General features: G+C 44.5%; 1 protein-coding gene across 4 annotated transcripts in view; it reads left to right on the top strand.

Moving 5' to 3' along the window:
- The window catches only part of PSD3 (pleckstrin and Sec7 domain containing 3), a 151,982-nt gene that overhangs the window by 15,046 nt on the left and 113,639 nt on the right, over window positions 1-23,297 (top strand). For 2 of the 4 annotated variants that reach the window (XM_077921080.1, XM_077921081.1), the window contains 2 exons: window positions 10,364-11,390; window positions 19,234-19,599. In XM_077921080.1, coding sequence (XP_077777206.1) covers window positions 10,364-11,390; window positions 19,234-19,599 — 1,393 coding nt within the window. Of the gene's footprint in view, window positions 1-5,390; window positions 5,437-9,972; window positions 9,992-10,363; window positions 11,391-19,233; window positions 19,600-23,297 lie in introns of those variants that run through there. The other 2 variants (XM_077921082.1, XM_077921083.1) reach the window with 2 other exon arrangements.

The raw sequence follows: 23,297 nt of genomic DNA, 5'->3' as shown, positions 1-23,297 counted from the left end.
CACATCCTGTAGAAGTCTATCCGTCGTATTTTATTTGCACAATCACAGCGAATTTCGGGAACCAAAAATTCATGTGGAAAAATACGACTTTTGAGCCGCCTGGCCCCCAAATGGCAACTAGGCATTCCGTTTTGGCGACTGTAAGCCTGGTTTAAGGAGCCATTTGGCGCCTAGCTGATATACCTAGTTTCTAACACTGGATACAGGATTTAAAATGCACCAAAAATATACAGAACATTAATTGACTGAGAGCGATAATAAAAAGGACAAATCGTACCGAACCATATGAAAAGTTTTTTTTAAAAAAATATTTTTTATTAAGGATTTTCTTGTTTTACAGAAGTGTAGTGCCTCGTATGAAAAGTTGAACACCAATATGGGCTTCTCGTTGTACCCTATGACCCCAGTTAAGAGCTAAGTGCCCGGGTGAACAGAAACATCTCTTCCCAGTCTCACTATTTCTTATATCCCTAAATTCTCCTCTCCTGCCATTGCATGCCTCTTGCCTCAGTGAGCAACCTGGCTACCGAATTCTGCGCCAGTGGACGTTTCCAGACGGAAATTTTTCCTTCATATTTTCTCCCTTTCCTAATGTTTTATTTCTCTCTTCTCTCTCCTTTGCTTGTCAGACTGTTTTTTTTTTTTTTTTTTTTTGGGGGGGTGTTTTTTGCAGTTGACACCATCAACAGAAGCAGAGCATCTGGGTCCTAGCAGACTTGCTCTTGCAAGGGCTGTTATTTCAATGTCCAAGCTATATACCTTCACAGTAGTTGGGAGAAAATAGCGTTTTGTGTGCTTGTGTTCTTCAGACACTTAATTTTGACTGCATAATCCTGTGTGCGTCCACTTAGAAGAAAGCCCCACTCAATTCAGTGGGACTTACGGAAGATTAGAGCCCTATTACTGGCATTTTCTCCCTGTAGCAAAGTAATTCTGTCCATAAGGTTAATGCTGTAAAGTGGCACCTCTAAAGTAGCTAATGAACCCTTTTGCCCATCTCCACTCCACAGTATATTTTCCATTGGAGATGTTGTGGTTTTATATACAGTAATGCAGATTTTAATATGTGTGATAGGCTTCATAACCATGTTTATGATGCTGGAGGACTGCAAAAAGGGATGTCATCTGTACCATCATTTTTTCAGGATAGTGTGATCATCTGCAAAGCTACCTCCCGTGCACTTACCATACGTAGACCACTTTCCGCTCCTCCCATATAAACTGTGGTTTTGTCTCAAATGGCACGGTTGCTGAAGTGACAGCCTCGCCCCATTCCGGAGGTGATGATTTCTTTGTCACGAGCAAATGGCTTGGAACAAATCCTGAAAAGGTTTGTCAGGAGAGCTGCAGGATTATCGTAGCCAATCATTACAGAGAGATTTGGTTATTTGCAGCTTGGCTAATGGGATGTGTGTGTTTTTACATTAATATATTAATGCAAATCGCTTTACTCCGATTGGTTACGTCTCACTGAGGAGCTTTACTGCAACACTCAGAATGCTGTCGCTCAAGCAGTTGGGGAAATGGCTTCAGGAAGTCAGGGCTGCCTCCCTGCTCTTTTCTAAAACATATTCTTGGGTTTGGGGAATGGCACTCACACCTGATTCAGGAAGTGGTTAGAGAAAATGGAAGGAAGGAAGCATTGCATTTTCTCTAGGAGACTTCGTTTGGTCCAAATTGAGTACAGTGGTACCTCGGGTTACAGACGCTTCAGGTTACAGACTCCGCTAACCCAGAAATTGTACCTCGGGTTAAGAACTTTGCTTCAGGATGAGAACAGAAATTGCATGGCAGTGGTGCAGCACCAGTGGGAGGCCCCATTAGCTAAAGTGGTACCTCAGGTTAAGAACAGTTTCAGGTTAAGAACGGACCTCCAGAATGAATTAAGTTCTTAACCCGAGGTACCACTGTATACATTTCCAGAGTTAACACTAAATACATTACTTCTGGTAAATGAGCCACCGTAGCTGCTAGAGGGCCATGAAAATTTGTGTCCTGGGCTTTTTAGACTTGTCTACACATGTGCTCTCTGAAACCAAAGGGGCGGCACATTGGTTGCCAGATGTGAAATACATTGGCATTGTTTCCAGCTCTCCCACCCCCCTCAACACTTCATAGCCCAAAGCAGCACGCAGGGGCGTAGCTAGCTGCTCCGGCACCCGTAGTGGTGTGGGTGGGGTGAGCCGCCCCTGGGGGTGGTGTAGTGAGCTGCCTACGGAGTCCGCCTGGTGGATGCAAGGCCCACGCTGCCATGGCCCCGAGCCACCACATCACTCCCAGCAGAGATGCGTGGCTCCTGCGCACTGCAGGCAGTAAGTGTCGACCCCTGTGGTGTGCCATTTTGTCACCCCCCTCAAGGATGACACCTGGGGCTGACCGCACCCCCCTTTCTATGCCCCTGGCAGCGCACATGTGTTTGGGTAAATATCCTCTTGCCTGCTTTGAGCCTCAGTTCCCTCTCTGGCCTCTGTGTTGCAACTGACCACATCAGGCTTCCAGAGGGCAACACCACACAGTTGCTTGATAAGAACATAATTCCTTATGGACCCTTTGCTCAAGTTATCCTGTGTGATGCACAAGTAAGTGGCAAAAAGGCAAGCAGGCAAATGTTTGTGATTGTTTAACTGCGAGCTTCTAATAGGCATCTGGGGGGGCCACTGTGAGAATGGGATACAGTGGTACCTCGGGTTACATACACTTCAGGTTACAGACGCTTCAGGTTACAGACCCCGCTAACCCAGAAATAGTACCTCGGGTTAAGAACTTTGCTTCAGGATGAGAACAGAAATCGTGCTCCAGCAGCGTGGCAGCAGTGGGAGGCCCCATTAGCTAAAGTGGTCTTCAGGTTAAGAACGGTTTCAGGTTAAGAACAGACCTCCGGAACGAATTAAGTTCTCAACCCGAGGTACCACTGTACTGGACTACATGGGCCATTCTCTGAAGCCAGCAGGGCTCATCTTACGTTCTAGTTGAATTTGCAAATTGTAGCAAACCGGTTTTCCTGTAATTTCCCGCAATGAAATACAGTAATCCTAATAAAGTATGGTAAAATGTTACATCAGTAACTGCATTTTTAATTAATGCTGAAATATTTTAGTCGATGAATGGGTGTAATTAAAAAAGAAGAAAGGCATAATGATAGGCAAAACATTTGTTTTGATTGTGGTTTTGGTAGCTGTTAATGTTTTTCTTCTTCTTCTGTATTTCCTTTGTTAACCACCAAGTGAAACCATATTATGGAGCGACTATAAACATTCAGTATGCAAATAAATAACGTAGTTCCTGTTTTACTTCCCATTAAGTTATGTTCCAGAGTCAGGCTTCCTTTGCCCCGCTTAAATTATCTGGCTGAGATTCTCTCACATACAGATTAGTAATGTTCACTTTTTGCTGCTTATTGAGATCCTTTTGTAGCTTTTGGATTACCCTGATGTTCAACTGTGGGCTTCTGATAGGCACCTGGGTGACAGCATTTGAATTACCCTGATGTTCTTGTTTTAAATCACAAAATTGGCAGGGGTTTCTCCCCTTTGTGCTAACAACATTGAAGTTTTGTGCTAAGACAACTGCATCCTGTATAGCCTTTATACCGTATTTTTTGCACTACAGGGCACACCGGACCATAGGGCGCACCTAGTTTTGGGAGGCGGAAAACAATAAAAAAATATTCTGAACCCCAGAAGCCAGAACAGCAAAAGGGATCTGGCTTCTGGGATACCGTGTGGCTGTTCTGGCTTCTGGGATAACCGCACCAAGCCTCTTCAGGGCAGCAGGATGAAGGCTCCCCCTGCCCAAAGAGGCTGCGTGCGGCTAAAGCAGAAGCCAGGACAGGCACGTCACTGAAGGGGCACTGCGCCTTCTCTCTCTCTGTGCAGTGCCTCTCCTTCACAGGAGAGGTGCTGCGCAGAGAGGGAGAAGGCGCAGTGCCCTTCAGCAAAGCTGGAGAAGGAACAGAAGGAGACCCTTCTGTTCCTCCTCCGGCTTCCAGGTCAGGCGCGTCGCCGCGAAGCCAAGGAGCCTGCATTCGCTCCATAGGACGCACACACATTTCCCCTTAATTTTTGGAGGGGGGAAAAGTGCGTCCTATAGAGCAAAAAATACGGCAATTATGCAAAATTGTTTTTGTGTATGCTTTACAACTCTGCATACTGTACTCTGGTCTGGTTACTTATGAGGAGAAGCAAGGAGCTTTACATGGCTCACAGTATGGCCTAGTTCTCGAGTCACACGATGCCATAGTTAAAAGCAAACCATGGTTTACTGTGACTGCAAAGCATACTGGTACATGCTACTGACAAATTCTTGTGCTTATCCGCTGCTCCTTCTCCTGTTGTCATCTTTTATTGTCAAAACCCAGGATCACGGTCTGTTTCTCTCCAAACAAACTGCAAATGCTAAGACAAGAACAAACTTTGGTTACCGCTCATGAGAGAGAAACAAATCATGAGCCTGGGTTTGGACACGACAAGCCAACATCTGGCTTGTTTCCTGATGGCGCAGCAGCTGGAGAAGAGCCCAGTGAGAATTTTTCAGCAGCATGCCCCAGCTTGTTTCTCATTTATAGTAAACCATAATTTGCATTTAACTATGGTTTATTGTGACATGCAAACCAGGCTAATTCAAGTATATTTTTGTGAAGTCATGAAGGAAAGATACTTGAGTGTGAGAATGTGATTTTTTTATAAGAAGATAGCTGATATTCCATGCTCAGTATGTTCTTTTGCACTTTTCCCTTTTGCTCCTACAAAGTCCTGGCATATACACTGCCCTGACTATCCTGAATTCTGTGTGCACATGTATGCATAACACCGGGGGGGGGGCACCTATATTGTAAAAAAATATTCAGAACTGAATAGACATAATATAAAAGCAGCAGACAAGCATGGTGAGCTTGCTTTCATTTGTAAATCCATAAAAGAAAATGCTCAATTACGGCGTGCCATTATTGATTGTGTGCGCGTTGCTGTGTCACTGGTATTAATGCACCGGAACTTCTCCTCCTTGCTTTTATTTGGTTTTTGCTTTACGATGACGCCTAACAAGGAATAAAATTAACTCTCGTTAATCATTAACGTCGGCTGCAAAAATGATATCCAGACAGTAGATCTTGATTTTTATTTTTATTTTGAGAAAAGCTTACTGTAGCTATTCTGCTACAAGCTGCTGAGGTGGACTCATCTTCAGCCATAGCTGGAATGAGACTGCAGTCCTTTCTCCAGTTTCATAATGCTCAGAATGCTTCCATTTACATCACTGTGTGCAATGCAGGGCAGCGGGCTGCTGCTGCCGCCACCGCCAGGAAATTTGAAACTATTCTGAAATCCAGTTGACTTAGAACGGCAGCAATTGAATTAAGCTTGCATCCTTATTAGATAAACTGATGATCTGTGTGTTTTCATTGACCAATGGGTAACTGCTGGAGCTACAGTAATCTCTGTGAGTAGTAGCCTCTGTTCAACAAAATTATATCTTATTTGTTCAGGGAGATGATAGGGATTTAGGGACACGCGCAAACTCACGCACCCACAAACGTGTGTGTAAAAGAGCACTCTCATTTTCTGCGGGGGGAGGTCTATGAATGTGCTTTGCTTCCCGAGCTAGTTTCAGGCATTCAGCCGACGGTCTCCCTTTGGCTTTTTAATGTGTGACATATAGATCATATTTATTCCAATGCTCAATTAAGTTTTTGGATTCTTAAAAGCCCCCGTCATCAGGAAAGACGCCAGCTGCTTCCAGGCTATATTCGCTGCACTGGCTCAGCTTTCTCATGCAGTCTTATACCTCAAGGCAGAAATATGTTTACCAGAAAGAAATAAAACTTAAGTTGGGAGGGGGAAGAGATAGACTGCAAAAGGGTTTACCTGGGGGGCAGGAAGGGAGATTTACCCAGTTCCTTTTCAGTATGCATGATTTCCCTGATTTCCTTCCGTGGAGTGGCACCTAAAATGTTGTAGCTGTGTTCCTTTTACTGGTCTTGTTTGTGAGGCAGTTATATTGGGCTGTCGGGCCGGGGAGGGTGGGTGAGTGGAGGATTGACGTGATATGCTCGTTGTTGAACAAGACATGATGCTGTGTGGCTTGATGGGAACGAGGGAGGAGTTTCTCTTAAAGAGCTTGGAACACTTTAAAAAAACAGCTTTTGTACCTGAATAGAACGAGGCGCTCTTGGATGGGGAGGAGAGGACTTTTAAAGAAGAGAGCCGGCAGACTTTTAAAGAATAATCGCATTACTGCTAGCACAGCGAAGCCAGAGCACAGCTTTAATCCTCCCAGAAGTTCATTTGCAAGTGAAATTAGAAATTGAAAGTGAGGCTGGCATTTGCTCATTGCTCCTGATTGATAAGTGGTAAACTGTGCAATTTTATTTTTTTTAATGCTACCATATATTTCAGCTATCGGTAATTATATCAGTGCTAACACCTGCTTGGTGCTGTCAAGTATTTCAGAGTGCTTCCTATTATGTTATTCTTACAACTACCTTGTAAGGTGGTATTATTATTCCCATTTTGCGCTAGGGTGGGCTGATGGAATCAGGCTGCCGTGTGAGTTTGTGGATGAGCCGTGATCCAAATCTGGAGCTTTAATGATTCATAGCTCAGCCTCTCAAGATTATATTGAAGTGGCGTTGGAAAGTGCCGACTGGTAGGGTATCAAGTGGTATGAGTGGAAATCAGTCTCTGAATCTTACGACTTTGGCTTTGCTCTATCTCATATAATGCTTAGAGCAGCAGTTCTGAAATCTCATGGTTTTCTGGACTATTTAAAAATTGCCAGAGGGCTTGGCAGACCACTTAATATACTCCCCACCCCCCCGGAATCAGAGCCCCTTTAATTGATAAAAAGCTTTTTTGGGAAATGGTTGATTGCACCAGCACTGTAATATGGAAATACAGTGGTACCTTGGGTTAAGAACTTAATTCGTTCTGGGGGTCCGTTCTTAACCTGAAACTGTTCTTAACCTGAAGCACCACTTTAGTTAATGGGGCCTCCCGCCACTGCTGCACGATTTCTGTTCTCATCCTGAAGCAAAGTTCTTAACCCGAGGTACTATTTCTGGATTAGCGGAGTCCGTAACCTGAAGCGTATGTAACCTGAAGCGTCTGTAACCTGAGGTACCACTGTAATGGGATCTAGGCCAGAACACTTTTACCCTGCTTGATAAATCCAGTCCAGGTCAAAAGCCACTGATCCCTATTGTCAGAAAAATAAGGCCAAGTAAAGTATTCTTGACTGCTCTTCCACAACCTTTCATGGACCACCTGGATGGACTGCCATTCCTACCATAGGTCCGTAAACCACACTTTAGGAACCCAAGAATTGGGCTTAGGGATTCCATGGTTATTGTGCAGGACAGATTTAGATCTCCACTAGCCCCTGAAGCCTTACCTCTAGCCTGTGGTTTTCTCTTTTTGGGTTTCCCCATTGTCTAACAGCAGAAGACTAAGCTACCCTGTTTCAGATACAGCTGGAGATTTTTTTAATTGGCAGTGAAAATTCACCTGCAGCAGGCAGGATGCAAAATTATATGACCGCCCGAGTGGCCATTGTCTCACCACCGGTGATTGTGTCAGTGTGACCTCAGGTCCACTTGAATTGTTTCCTAAGCGACAATTGTTCAGTTGTCCTATAGCAGCTATTGGGCACATGGCTCTGGGATCAGGCAAAGGAAGCCGCCTATCAACAGGCTGCCAATCAGCACTTAGTGGCCTGGACCACCTGCCAACAGACTGCCAATCAGCACTTAGTGGCTCGGCCACTGAGCTATAAAGCAGGAATGCCCTACTTTAAATTTTGCCTCTGCTATAGCCCCACTAGTGCCTAGGTCTCACTAGTGTGGTAAACACAGGTGTTAAGCTGTACACATCTGACTGAAGGTTGAGGCATATGTGACTGAATAAGTACTGATCCATACAAGACATGAATGACAATATAAGTTATTTGCGCATTAAGCCAGATAGCAAGTGTGTCTAGACCAGCCTTCCTCAGCCTTGTGCGCTCTAGATTTTTTGGAATATAGCTCCCCAACCTCATCCCTAGGTTGGGGGAAGCATGGGCTGAAGTGGAACTCTTCTCCCCTGCAACTCATTCTTTGGCAAGCTGCTTCCTTCACTTGCAAATTTCCAGGCCTGAGCCCATGAGAGTTGGGGGGAGAAATGTCTGGAATCCTGTTGGGTGGTGTTGGGAAGCATGTTGGAGGGAGGTGGGGGGAAAAAAGAGATTTTGAAGAAAAGCAATAGAAGGGATTAGTGAGAAGATGGTGCTTTCTGAGTGTGTCGGAGACTGTCCCAGAGAGAGCCTCTACCCCAGCCTAGACCCAGACTGGAGCCCGTGAGTGGAACAGGGGCATCAGAAGAGAGCAAGGCCCCTCTTTTCCCACCTGGGGGAAGGTGAAGGGCAGTGGCAAGCACACATTTGGGCAAGCCACCTAGCCTCTCCTTAAGCCATTGTTCCATGGGTTACTGAGAAACTGTATCGAAGGACACCGAACACTTAAGAAGCATTATACGCAAGTGTAAAGAGGATGCCGAGCAATCTAGAAACTGAATAGCAGTTTTCTGTCCTTTGAGCAATGCTTTGGTATTTTGCCGATCAAGAAAGCATCCTTTAAACTTGCTACTCAGGAGAAGGACTCTGCGGCTTCTGTTTATAAACAATCGAAGCCATTATTGAATCTGAACAATGGGTGCTACTGAGTGCTGATCTCCTTTGGGAGATCTGCCTTGTTGGCTTGCTAAGTAGTTCAGTTTTCAGCCATCTGGAAGAAGAAAAAAGGTAAACCTACTATCCTAAACAGCATTGGGGATAGCTATGTCTTCTAACATGTATGGCACATAATACAACCCCAACCACCCCCAAAACAAAAACAAGTAACATTAAGTAGTGTGGTTCACATACCACCCTAAACAATGGTTCGTTCATTCATTCATTCATTCATTCATTCATTCATTCATTCATTCATCATTTTATTTGTATGCCACCTTTCCATAGTTAAAACAATGCTCAAGGCGGCTCACAACATGACAAGATTTACATAATTGCCAACATAACAAAAGTCATAAACAATAAATAAAACACATCAAAAAGTACACAACCAGATGGAAAGCAATTTCCACGTAAATCATAAAATCTAAAACTAAGAGTACAGCATTAATATCAATCACAATTTAAAATGACATAGATAAAAAATAAAAGCAATTTAAAAACAAAACAAAAACGGAGCTCTCTCTGCCCAGCAGCAGTGTCAGCAGTCCTTAATAATAATAATAATAATAATAATAATAATTTTTATTTATACCCCGCCCTCCTCAGCCAAGGCCGGATTCAGGGCAGCTAACAAGCAATAATAAAAACAAGTTGAATGAATGCAACTTAAAAACAAGATTAAAATACAACATTAAAACATTGAACCATTAAAATATTAAAATGCAGCCTCATCACAGGAGGTGATGGTTCCCGTCTGGCTCCGCCCCAAGCCAGGTGGAGAGAAACAGGGCTGGGCCCTTCAGGCTCCCAGCAGGTCAGTCCTGGGCAGCAGCAGCAGCAGCAGCAGCAGCAGCAGGTCAGTCCTGGTTTAAAGTAAACGCTTAGTATTTTGGGGCACACTGCTTAAAAGCCCCTGCAGTTTTGCTCTCCCACTCCTGCTGATGCTGCACAGGGAAGGAAAGAAGGGAGGCTTGTCATTATGTGCGAACCTAGCCTTGTGGTTTGTTTCTCTGCAAACAGCCAGGAGTGGAAGTCAAAGGTTCTTCATGGCCTTCTGCACGTGGTTTTTTCCCAGCGGAAACAAAGCACCTGTCCAGTTCTTATGTAGTGACAACACAAACTGTGACTTGTTTCCTCCCCAGCGTGTCATCAGCAGGAGCAGGGAAAGATCAAAGTGTGAGATGGTAGGTGTGGCTTCAGTCTCTTCCTGTTGGGTGTTTTTAAGAAGTGCCAGTGGTACAGAAGGGGATCATTGTGTGGTGCAGGTGTGCATGATGCTGGCAAGCAGGTGAGTGGATTTATTGAGCCAGTTTAGCTTGAATGGCTTCCTTTGAAGTGTATGGCTCTTGGAGGTTTTCAGCTGGAGAAGGGAATTCTTTGTCGGGCGATTCCTAGCCCCTCTCTCAGAACTGCATCTCCCTCAGAAAGAGGTGATGGCAGACTGTTTGGAACTTTTAAAACTTGGAAGCCTGGCTTTCCAAAATGCAATGCTGTCCCAAACCCCAAAGCTGTATTAAAAGCAAGCCCAGTAATAAGACTGAATGAGAAATGACATCATGCAAGAGAGACCGAAATGGAACACTGTTTCCATGTAATATGAATGCAGACAAAATATCGGTGCTGGAATTAAGTCCTTCTTATTTTGCTTATTTTTTTGCAGGCAGCCATGGAGGTAGCACTCTCCTTCCACACAACATCAACAACGAATTCCCGGAATATGGGGCTGTGGAGGAAGGTGCCAAAACTTCGGAAATTCCCTCTGAGGTTCACGAAGACGAACTAGTGTGTGTTTCTGACGGGCAGCCATGTGACCAGCTGCCTTCTGAGAACGGCAGACCTAGTGATGGGGTAGAGTTTTTCTCTGAGGGGTTACAAATGGCTCCCCAAGAGGAAGAAGTGTCAGAACAGTTTGGCAGGCCGAGTGAGACTATAGAAACCTCCCAAGATTTAGAATCTGAAAAGGCACTTGACAGGGAAAACGATGCTTTTGGTTCAGAGATGCAAATGGAAAAAGAGAGGAAAGTTGGCAGTGGAGCTGAGGAGGCAGCCAGGGAGGTGGTTCTTGCAGGCCAAGAAAAACCTCCAGAAATGCCTCTTCCATCTGAAGCAACAGCGGAGAGAAAATTGTATTGGATCGCAGAAGAAGACTCTATGGTCTTAACTGTGGAAATACAGCCTGAGACCTTACGAACTGCTGGCAGTGTAACTGAGGAAGCCCACAAAATATGTGAAACCAGTTGCCATAAAGCTCTGGCCCAGCCAGAGGACAGAAAGGTGGGTGCTTCAGGAGTCCTTGGCGGTGCCTGGGCAGACTTTGAGCGGGAGTTTTCTGTGTTTGATTCAGACAAGGAAGAAAGAGCGCCCGAGAGGAGGATATCCAAAGAGGCGGCTGTGAGCAAACACGTGGAATTTCAAGGGGTGGAAATCCTTTGGATCCAAAAAGCAGAGGAGCAGAAGGAAAGTGGACTCTCTGACACGGATGGTGTAGAAAGAAGTGTCTCAAAACACCACACACCACCGGCAGTCTCATCAGAATTGGACTGTTTGCCGGAACGCTCCTGGAATGTATCCTGGGAAAACTTCAGGCCTTTAACTTCGCTGGCCGAAGGTGGAGAGGATGAAGTCTTCATAGTAGAGGAAAAGAAGAACTGGGCACTGGAGAGGAAATCTATGTCGGACAAGGACAGGTAAAAAAGGAAAAAGAATGAGAGAATGAGCAAGTCTCTCACTCTGTCTCTACAGATTTGGGAGGGAACACAGTTCATACTTAAGAGTGCTACTAGGCAACATGTTAGATACAGTCGTACCTTGGTTGTTGAACAGAATCCATTCCGGGAGTCCGTTCAACTTCCGAAAATGCACTCAATTGGAAGCCACATTGGATGTTTGGCTTTCAAAGAACATTCACAAACCGGAACCTTCACTTCGGGTTTGCGGCTTTCAGGAGTCAAAACGTTCAAGTCACAAGGCATTCGGGATCCAAGGTATGACTGTATTGGCTTCATAATGTTCTTGGGATGGTATCCTGTTGTTCAACACAAGGATTGTATTGATCAATACAAACAGTGTATACTGTTGTGCGTAAGGCATGATACAAAACACCCACAACCCCCCGTCCCCCTGTGGCAATAAAAGCAACACTATTTAACCACCAGAAAACCTTATCCTAAGCAGTTTTCTCAGTTTGGTCTTAAAACATTTTTTGTTCAGGCAACCCTATTCAGACATGTAGAACTTACATGTGTTTCATCCAGGGCTTTTTTCAGCCACGATTTGATGGAGCTCAGTCCCAGCACATCTCAGGTGGGCACCATTGCTATTATAAGAGAACAAGGGAGGTGTTCGTGGTGAATTCCAGCACCTCTTTTTTTAGAAAAATAGCACTGGTCTTCTTTTTCGCTGCTGTTTGCTTTAATCATCCTTTGAAGCTTTTAAATACTTGTTTTAACTGAGTATTTTAGTGATTTAATTTAAATTTTTGTAAACTGCTTAATTTTTGTTTTGTTTTGCAGTCAATACTACTGAATAAATAACTAAAACAAATAACACCAAAGCACACAACAACTGTGGGTGACCAGGAAATCTCTTGTTTCTTCAGTGGCTAAGGGCTGTAGGTTTAGGAGAATTAAGAACTAGTTTATCAAGCTGCCTAAAACCATTCAGTGGGTGCAGGCTGCTGAGTCTCTAGAGGGAGAAAGGTTCACTGTCTTTGTGCTACAACTATGTCTCAGGTGTTTGCCAAAGAAACGTTCAGTGGGCAAAGAACCCTGAACTAAGTTTCTCTGTAGAAGAGGCTTGCTTTGGCTGAAGCATTCCTGAAGCTATGGTAACTAGCTAGGAGGGGACTTGAGCATTACGGTGACCTGCAGCCATACAAATGAATATTTTTGCCCATTATTTATTTCAACTACAACCGCATAGTTAATCTTCAAACTGTGTGTTTAGCAATGGGAACAGCACGAAACTCTCTCCCCTTAGTTCATTACCTGAATGCTCATTATTTAACCCAACTTTTTACAAACAACTGCCTCAAAACAACAGTGTGTCTCTCTGTCATGTGTTAACTGCGCTAGAATGATTTGTGCATTTTAAAAAAAAATGGTTAACAGATCTTGTAGATATTTTTCTCTGCACACTTCGGCTGTGAAACTCTGCACCCCCCTCCCCACCGCCTTTCATTTCTTTGGATGCTTCTATCATAGCAACAGGAAAGCTCTACCAGCAAGCAGCAAACAAATTCTGGTTCAAGGCCAGTCACAAGCTGCTTTTTGAAATGCTAAATGAATGCATCTGGCGTCACTCCCTTTTGATTATTCAGGTTATTTCAAAGCTGGTCAGAATGTTCAGCCTGGCTTCCTGACTGCAGGCAAGCTATGAATGAGAATGAGAGTTTTGCAGGAACATGGGGGGTGAAGAGGGGGGAGACGCTCCCCTCCCCATCACCTTGGTTTTACGTCCAGCAGAAGGGGAAGTAGGGTCAAAGTGCAGACTGGGGGGGTGGAGAAACTGGGTTATGAGGAGTTTGGATTTGATATCCCACTTTATCACTACCCTAAGGAGTCTCAAAGTGGCTCACATTCTCCTTTCCCTTCCTCCCCCACAACAAACACACTGTGAGGTGAGTGAGGCTGAGAGACTTCAAAGAAATGTGGCTAGCCCAAGGTCACCCAGCAGCTGCATGTGGAGGAGCGGGGAATCGAACCCGGTTCACCAGATTACGAGACTACCACTCTTAACCACTACACCACACGGGCTCTCTCATTTCATGAGTAGATGAAGCGTTGGAATAGCCACTGCTGAATGTGTTGGAAGGGAAATAGGTGAAACTGAGACACCTCTCAGCATCTTTGTCCTGAGACATATCTGTAGTTGGCAGAGACCACTTGGCTGGCATCTTGACAGCATTGATTGTCTCTGTTTGCTTGCCACCTGGTGTGTAAATATGCCAAGAGGAGTTTGAGTGAGTCCCATTGTGCATGTGGGCTCTCCCCTACCATGCACAGAGCTTTGGATAGGAACTGAGCGCTATTACCTTATTTAAATCGTTCATACCTCACCCTTCATTAACCCCAGAGAGGCAAACAACATTACAAATGATACCATGAAACAATATTTCATTTAAATGCAGCTTAGTCTATTGTCTGGTTTTACATTCACAACACAACTGCACTTGCCAAATGAGAGGCACCACTGGAGTCAAGATGTTTGGCTACAGAGCATCACAGCTCCATCCGTTTTGGTGCTGCTCACGCCAGAGAGGGGCAGCGTTCGAGATTCGGGCTGCCACTATTGAGAACGCCCTTCACGAGGTGACTGCTCAGCTTCAGATTGGTGATTGGCTAAGGTAGCTGGAGTTGTTGTCTGACAACAACTGGACATGCAGGCTTGACGAGCACTGAACGAGGCAACCCCTGCAATGCTGGCACCTCCCAGATCCTGTTGCTGTTGCTGTTGCCCCCATCACCACTATATTCTGGGACTTCCTCTGTCCCAGCCTTGCTATGGTTTGGAATTTGAGGGGAGAAGGGCAAATCTCTGTTGTACCTTTATTTCACAGGCACATTAGGGGGTTCTCCTTCTATGAACCTATTTTGCTTTTTTAGAACAGCTTGCTTTAGCCGCTCCTAGGCAAGAAGAAGAGTTTGGATTTGATATCCTGCTTTATCACTACCCGAAGGAGTCTCAAAGTGGCTAACATTCTCCTTTCCCTTCCTCCCTCACAACAAACACTCTGTGAGATGTGTGGGGCTGAGAGACTTCAGAGAAGTGTGACTAGCCCAAGGTCACGCAGCAGCTGCATGTGGAGGAGCGGAGACGCGAACCCGGTTCCCCAGATTACGAGACTACCACTCTTAACCACTACACCACACTTTGCTGCTCCAGCTTGGTTTCAGTTTCCTCTAACGCTGTAAACCAGGGGCCAGCGAACTTGCCATGCCTTGGGCCGGTGTCTCCAACGCCGACAGGCCGGAGGGCAGGGGAGCGCGTGCCCAAAAGCGTGCGCACATGCTATTTCTGGCACACTTCCAGGTCAGAGGAGCACTGGAAATAGCTTGTGCGCATATCCACGGGCATCCTCCAACCCAGATGTGCACTGGAAATAACGCTTGCTCATGTGCAAATAATGCTTGTGCATGCACACAAGCTATTTCCGGTGTTCCTCCAACCCGGAAGTGGGCAGTGGACGGTGGGGGTCACCGCAGGCTGGATAAACGAGTCCCTTGGGCCTTATCCAGCCTGCGGGCCTTAGTTTGGGGACCCCTGCTGTAAACTATGCAGCAGCAATAGGCAACTTCTTTAGTTGTAGCTTGCATTCTGTCTTCATCTATATTGTAAGCAAGCAAATTAACTGTATAAACATGATGGAGGAATGAGTAATATGTGTTACCAACCGTTAGAAGCAGAATATAATCAAGTTTATTTTATTTTATTATTATTTTTTGCAGAATTTGTTTAATTAGTTTTCAATTACATTCCAGTAATAGCCTCTTTATAACAATGCCAATTTATAATTCAATTATTAATACCAATCATTCAAACACCAAATTATAAAATTTAATTAAAGTGGCTAGATTTCATGGCTTTCTAATTTTCTTTATTTCTGCGTTCCAAAATCTTACTAGTTTCAATTACATTCCGGTCATAATAATAATCCCTTATACAACAGCTGCAATGTTAATAACTTCTATATGTGTTGACGCATTAAATGATTTACAAAACTTCAAGTGAGGGAGTCAAAACTATATAATTGTTCTTTCCTGTGGGTAGCAATTATTCTGTCCATGGTGTTTCTTCCTGTCCTTGTAAGACATTATATCTTTCTCCCCTCGCCCCCCCCCCCCCCGGCTTGTTGCTGTTATCCATCATTCCTTGGGCGGAGCTGATATCCCATTGTTATAATGAAGTTTAGCTTAAACTGTTTGAACAACTAACCTCCTGGATCAAACGGCAGCTGCTATATCAAATATTATTTGGTTGGCTCCATGCCTCTCAATGGGGTGTAGTCCTTTATCTGAAAAGGTAATCACCTGGGCCAGATGCAATTCCTCACAAGAGTAGTTCTTAAAATTAAATTTATTCCAGTAGACTTACTCGTGAAAGGACAGAATTTATACAGAGTCACTAGAACGCCTTATTGCATGGGTAGGCAAACTAAGGCCCCGGGGCCGGATTCGGCCCAGTCGCCTTCTAAATCTGGCCTGCGGATGGTCTGGGAATCAGCGTGTTTTTACATGAGTAGAATGTGCCCTTTTATTTAAAATGCATCTCTGGGTTATTTGTGGGGCCTGCCAGGTGTTTTTACATGAGTAGAATATGTGCTTTTATTTAAAATGCACCTCTGGGTTATTTGTGGGGCATAGGAATTCGTTCATTATAATTTTTCCCCAAAATATAGTCCAGCCCCCCCCCCCCACAAGGTCTGAGGGACAGTGGACCGGCCCCCTGCTGAAAAGGTTTGCTGACCCCTAGGCTGGTGCAGACAGAATGATCCTGACTCAGTTACATGAAGACAATGAATCCCCCCTTCTCTTCTCCTGCTGGGCTGAAGTGTGTTAAAATGTTACACTGGCCTCCATGTTGACCACAGTTAGGTCCCCTCTTAACCAGGATTTGCAGCAGAGCTAAAAAAAGAAGACTTGTTTGCATTATCTACCTTTAACCGTACTTAAACCATCCAATCCTTAACCATTAGTAAACGTTGTGAAGGAAGAGTGGGGGACTGTTCATAGCAGAGGGGAAGAAAAAATAAATATTTTCCCCTGTCCTGCTCCTGCTGTTTTTACCATTCTTACAGGTCAAACTACATGTGGCATTCATTAGTGAAACCAATGGGACCTTTTTTGACAATACAAATGACAGGTGCAAGAGACCAGTTCCGATCAGGCGGGATGCAAAGGGTCAAAGCCCCGCTACTTCCCATGCTAAGGTTTCAATGTGAAACAGCCCCCCTTCCATATATACATCCCAAGCAAATGGAATTATGTGCCTAATGTCATGTGCAGTTCGTCTCTATAAGACCAGGCGTTCTATGCTTCTGTGTTGGGGCCTAGTGCTGTTTTAGTCAGAGATATTAAGGCTCTGAAAGCTAGTAGATTATGGGTTTCTAAAGCAAAATCCAGTGCCAAAAGCAGATTTCGAAGGATTATATAAATATTCTTACTATTCTGCTACCCCACCCCATCCCGAGCCATAGTCATTTGACCAAATTGCTTGGTTTACTAGCAGATATTTATGGTTTTCATCAAACAGGATTCCTCTTCTCTCTCATCTTAATGGAACAATACGAGGACTGGGTTAGAAGGAAGCTGGTCTGGCGTTATGTAGACCGTCAGTTATAATCTTTGCCGCTTTCAGAGTGACTTTGAATGTGACAGTTATTTTGATAGCCTTGTTATACCCAGCATTGCTGAGGAATACAGTGCAGTTTTCAAATTGGTGGTGAGAGCCAGTGTGGTGTAGTGGTTAAGAGCGATAGACTCGTAATCTGGGGAACCGGGTTCGCTTCCCCGCTCCTCCACATGCAGCTGCTGGGTGACCTTGGGCCAGTCACACTTCTCTGAAGTCTCTCAGCCCCACTCACCTCACAGAGTGTTTGTTGTGGGGGAGGAAGGGAAAGGAGATTGTTAGCCGCTTTGAGACTCCTGAAGGGGAGTGAAAGGCGGGATATCAAATCCAAACTCCTCTTCTTCTTCTTAAAATCAGTGCAGTTTTAGAAGGGTTCCCAAAGCCATTTGATTCAAAATGGCATTCAGTTGTATCCAGACTTAGCTAGAAATCTGCTTCTTGATCTCAGGAACCAACTTGTAAAATTTAGTTCCAGTATCTTAAAAAGCGTCCAAATGCATGGTGAACAAACAAAACAAATTTCCAAAATATATAGCAGATGGAGATATCAGCAAACACAATAGTCCTTTGCTTCCCTTTTGTTCATCTCTTCCTAAATACCGTATTGGCCTGAATATAAGCTGTACCCAGATATAAGCCGTACCTTTAAAATTGGGGGGAGGAGGGGAGAAAAAAAAAGAAAACATACCCGAATATAAGCCACTCCATTCCTGGCGCTGTTTGCTGCGCGCTCCTGGCTGCATACCGTAAGGTCGCAAATATCAGCCACACTTTAACTTTTCACGGTCGGAATTTGGGGGAAAAGTGAGGCTTATATTCAGGCCAGTACGGTAGAACTTTTGAACTTACATGCAAACAAACCACTTTAGCACTTTGCACAAACCCTGCATGCTAGAGGCATCATTGCTTGTGGTATGCACACCCATCCCACTCTTGTCTCCATCCATAGGTTATAGAGCTTAAAAATCACAGAATCAAAGAACTGGAAGGGACCGAGAGAGTCATTTACCATAGTCCATCCCCTTGCAATGCAGGAATCTTTTGCTCGAACCCATGTCCCTGAGATTAAGAGTCTGATGCTCTACCAACTGAGCAAAGCCGAGCCTGCGGGTTAATTATTTTATTTTATAGATTTTTTATTGTTAAAAAGAATCCTGCAACACGATAATATTGCAACATATTATAAAATAACAAACAGCTGTGAGCAATATTAAAATAATAGTAAGGTAAAGGTACCCCTGACCATTAGGTCCAGTCGTGGCCGACTCTGGGGTTGCGGCGCTCATCTCGCTTTATTGGCCGAGGGAACAGGTGTACAGCTTCTGGGTCATGTGGCCAGCAGGACTAAGCCGCTTCTGGCGAACCAGAGCAGCGAACGGAAACACCGTTCACTTTCCCGCTGGAGCGGTACCTATTTATCTACTTGCACTTTGACGTGCTTTTGAACTGCTAGGTTGGCAGGAGCAGGGACCGAACAACGAGAGCTCACCCTGTCGCGGGGATTCGAACCACTGACCTTCTGATCGGCAAGTCCTAGGCTCTGTGGTTTAATCCACAGCGCCACCCGCGTCCCATTAAAATAACAGCAGACAATAAAACCATTTATTACAATGTAGTCCTTTTTTTGTTTTAGAAAGTTTTAGGATTCTTCTAAAAACAAATAAGCAGGGGATCACACTTATCTCCCCATGGAAGTTATTACACGGATGGGGAGACGTGTCTAGGGAAAGGAAGCCTGTGTTAGGCCACCTTCAACTCTCTGAATAGCTATTGTCTGTCCTTTTGTTCTGTGACTTGGCTGCGATGTTTGGAGAACAGACCCAGAAGCTTCAGAATCTCCAAAAGCTAATCTGGAGTAGAGACACAAAGTGTGTCTTTTCTACGAACACAATGAGCTGATGTTCTTTCTTAGTACACATCATAATGTGCAAGCCACTTTTGTTTCTACTCGAGTACAGGGACCGGGTGGGGGGGGGGGAGGGAGCCAGAGGGAAAGACAAGGGTGTCTGTTCTCCATTAACACAATTGAAACCAGACGTGTAAACATTGGTACCTGGTCATCAAAAGGAAAGGCTAGTTATGCGTGTATGTGTGCGCATGAAACATCCGCAAAAGATCTGAGTGTGCCCACATGAAAACCTTAAAGCAGAAACTGAAGAGGCTGTCTTTGGTTTTGAATCCTAGGCTCATGGAGGAGGAGGAAGAGGACGACGACAACGAAGCCATCAGTGGAAGAGTGGAAGATGTCCTTGGGCAACCGCACTCCGAAGTCTCCACAGATGTGTACAGCTCCCAGTTTGAAAGCATTCTGGACAATGCCTCTTTATATTATAGTGCGGAGTCTCTGGAAACTTTATATTCTGAGCCGGATAGCTACTTCAGCTTTGAAATGCCGCTCACTCCCATGATTCAGCAGCGTATCAAAGAAGACGCTCAATTTTTAGAAAGGACTCCTGATGGGGCAATAAGAAAAGGCCACAGTGACGGGATTGCCAATGGACTAGGAGATGTGAAGGAGACGGACATCACAGAAGCTTGTCATTTAGAAAGGTAACTAAGAAATGGCTTCCGTATTACATTTGCTGTTGCTTTTGCACTGATAATGAGCTTTTTAATCCTCACGGGTAGAAGAAAGTTTTAGCTGAGTGGCACATCACAAAAAAGTTTGTGTGTGTGTTTAATTAGTTGCTAGTAAAATGGGCCTTGGTGGGAGAAGAGTCTCTATGCTGCAGAGACCTCTGAGCGGCTGTGTGTGCTCTGTGCACAGAGTCCTACAGTGCTGCTGGGTGTTCTCCTTTCTGAAGGCTAGCTGCTCAATGATAGAGGCATGTTTACGTGCACTCTCTGTGGACGAGGTTTTTGAGCAGGCTTCCTCAACCTTGGCCCTCCATATGTTTTTGGCCTACAACTCCCATGATCCCTAGCTAGCAGGACCAGTGGTCAGGGATGATGGGAATTGTAGTCTCAAAACATCTGGGGGGCCAAGGTTGAGGAAGCCTGTTTTTGAGCCTCTCTTTATCAGCACCATGTTCTTGGTTAAGCTAACAGTAGGACCAAATCTTGGAGACATTGGCTCTTTTTAATACCTGGATGGGCATGCAGTATGTTCAGTCAACTGCTTGGAACTTAAAACACAACAAATTCTGTTTATAATACCATATGCGCTATTAGCAAGAACCTATTTTGCCTGGTATACGAAGTAGACGGGATAAGCCTTGGTCCCAGTTTCGGTGAATCCTTCTACCTGTGGCAAAACTTAAAAAGAAGTGGATTAATCTCTCCATGACTTCGCCAGTTTCCCATAAGCATGGAGATTTTGATGTTGGGAAATGTCCAGACTTATGACCTTCCCTATCCCAGCGGTGTGCAGCAGTACAGACACTGGAACGCTGTGCCACATATTCTGTCAAAGGGCCAGATATAAAGTAATGTGACGCTTGCCACTTCAAGCACTAGGAAACTTGTAATTTAAAACTGTAAATAGCATTTGCTCAGTTATCCCTTGTTTGCCTTCTCTTCCTCTCTGTCTTGCAGACAGCTAGAATTTAGATTGTAAGCTTCTTTGGGCAGGGACCTCTTTTGTCTTTCTGCCCTGCTTATGTTACCTTATAAAGTTCAGTGCACAGTGATGGTGCAATATAAACAAACCGTTAGTGCAGATGAGTTGATAGGCAATCTATAGCCATTGTGTCAGCTGTAGGCCTCTCCCAGTATATTATTGGTACAATGGAAGGCATGCACGCTGGCTCAGATATCTGGGTGGGTATGTGTCGCCACTGCCATGGACAGTCTGTTAATCTTATTCATTATGAGAATAAGCCTTCAGCTCATTTAAGGAAATTCGAAGATCTGCCTTGGAACCACCAAGGCTAGAAGTGTAAGCAAATGCTGAACTAGCTGTCATAAGAAGCTTAACTCCGCATTTTCTATTTGCTGTTGGGCTGTCTTATCAACAAAGGCTTTTGGATTTCATTTTACTTTCTCTTATTAAGCCTGAGTGGTGGAAGAAAATAAGTTAACAGATAGGTGGGGCTTCTCTGAGCTTTGATGTACAGCTTCAAGGCATGGGGCACTCAGTCCTATCTCCTAATAAAAAGTACCGGGGGGGGGGGGGAATGAAAGCTTTTAGCTTAAGCATCTTGAGTGCTGGCAGTACAGCTTCCCGGTTCTGCATGTTGTAACAGAATGAAAGCTAGGGCTGAACTAATCTTCCCAGGGGAAGTTAGCAAGCCAGATTTACTTGGAAATTGGAACATAAGCTAAATATACCTCACATTTCCCCCAACTGAATGTGCTTTTAAGCTTGGCTGTGTTGCCAGTTGCTAGTTGGACATTTGTTTCTGTTTACTTATATTTTTAATTTATTTGTGCTATTTATACTATGCCTACTAACCAAACTCAATAGATATTAAAGCCTTTAACGCTCTTCTGTTCCTTAGGATTTTGCAGTTTGATGCACTTGTAATGTGTACCTTTTAGAAATGTATTAGTCAGCGTCTCCTATATTGGCTGAATTTCCACATAAAGCCATGTTTTGGCAGTGCTGTGTGGATGAGCTTCAGCAATATGCTGTGCTTGCCTGCTCTTTCCTTCCACTTGAACCCGGGATCCCTGAGCTTCATAACAAGCCAGGGGAATATGATCTGCAGACCATGATGCATTTTCAAGAAGTCTTTGAGACCACAAGAGAAATCGAGGAATATGTTAAAAGACCTTTTTCAAGCAGAGGCTGAAATAAAATCACCCTTAAATAGCAGTGCCTTGACTGACAAGCAACTTTGTGACGTGTGCTAGACGTTTCGCCCTGTCTGTTCACCATGCGTGTTTAGTGCAGCTCCATTCGAGTTCTGAATTGAGAAGCTTTTCAAGCAGACTCCCACATGGTTGCTGTAACATGGAGAGAGAAAAGGAATTATTACATGTTAGGGCTCAGAGAACAGGCAAAGGAGAATAGCGGCCTTCAAGACAATGGAGTTTTAACAACTGCTCGATGTGGCAGCCTGTGCTGATTCATTAGGATAAGTCATGCTGTCAGTAGAAGCAAAAAATGTTTAAAAAGGAAAAGGAAAACTGGAAGAACGCTGAGCAGCCAATAGGTGTCCCCTTTGAGCTGCCGTTAGGAGTTCAGTATGGTATTCAGAACAGCATGCTTTTGCAGCTTCTTGGTTCAAAGGTAGCTCAGGCTCCAAATGATACGGTCAACAACAACATAGCAACCCCCATTTATATACTCAGGGCAGGTTGGGGATCAACTGACTCGCATGGTAGACGAAATGGGCTGCAATATGGGAGGCACAGTTGAAGAGAGGCAGAATACACAACAGATTTCAGCTCTTAGTGCTGAGTGGGGCCTGCTGGAAACTGAGCCTTTTTTTGTGGCCTGTGCAAACCCACCTTCCGTTTTGTTCTTGCTCACACTAGAGTGTGACAAAGAGACCGACCCTAGGAACTGACTTTACGCACTTATTTTTATATTGCACTGTGCTTGTGGCTGAGTAGGTGTGATAGCTAAGCTCGCTGTGCAGTTGCTTAAAGCAGTTTGCAATCCAGTGTATGCAGCGGAACAGGAAGTTTGCTGGATGCGCAGAGATCAAAACCTCACATGGGGTGGCTTATGACTGAGAACAGGTCCAAGGAGAGAAACTAAGGGAGACTTAAGAGCAAGAATTTGAAAGGAAGGTGCAGAGTATGCAATGGACTGAGAGATGAAGGGGTCAGTGGAGAATGAGGTTTGAGGACAAGGAAGGAGGAGACAAAGAATTGATGCAGTGTGATAACATGGGAAGCACAACAGTGCTAAAACAAGTTTTATAAGTCCACAAAAGTTATTAGCCTCCGTAATGTTTTGCTAGCCTGGTGGGGGCTGACAGAAGAGGGTTGGAGAGCTACATTTCCTCCTTTAGTAGCAGCCCATTTGGTTTCCATGTTAGGTACAGAGGAGGGATCCTCACTTACCAACTTGAAATTCCTGATCACCTATGGTTACTGGGCTAGTATTTAAATGCAAATCTCTTTGTGTTGATGTTTTGAAAAAACAACGACCCCAATATCTTTATTAAATACTGTATGATCAAACAAAAAAGGGAAAGGCAAGGTTTAATAACTCCAGAACTCTGTGGAACGAGGTCCCCTAATAATAGAGTTCTGGTTTTCTTACTTGCGATTGAATTGATGTGCTTAATCTCCTTTTCGAGCTTCTGTTCTTGTGCTACTTGCCGTTCTAGCTTTTATATGAAGTGTTTTAGGTT

This window comes from Podarcis muralis, chromosome 17, assembly GCF_964188315.1.
Source record: "Podarcis muralis chromosome 17, rPodMur119.hap1.1, whole genome shotgun sequence".
Lineage (NCBI taxonomy): Eukaryota > Metazoa > Chordata > Lepidosauria > Squamata > Lacertidae > Podarcis > Podarcis muralis.
The sequence above is the reverse complement of the archived record's forward strand: the minus strand, read 5'-3'. Positions and strand labels throughout refer to the sequence as shown.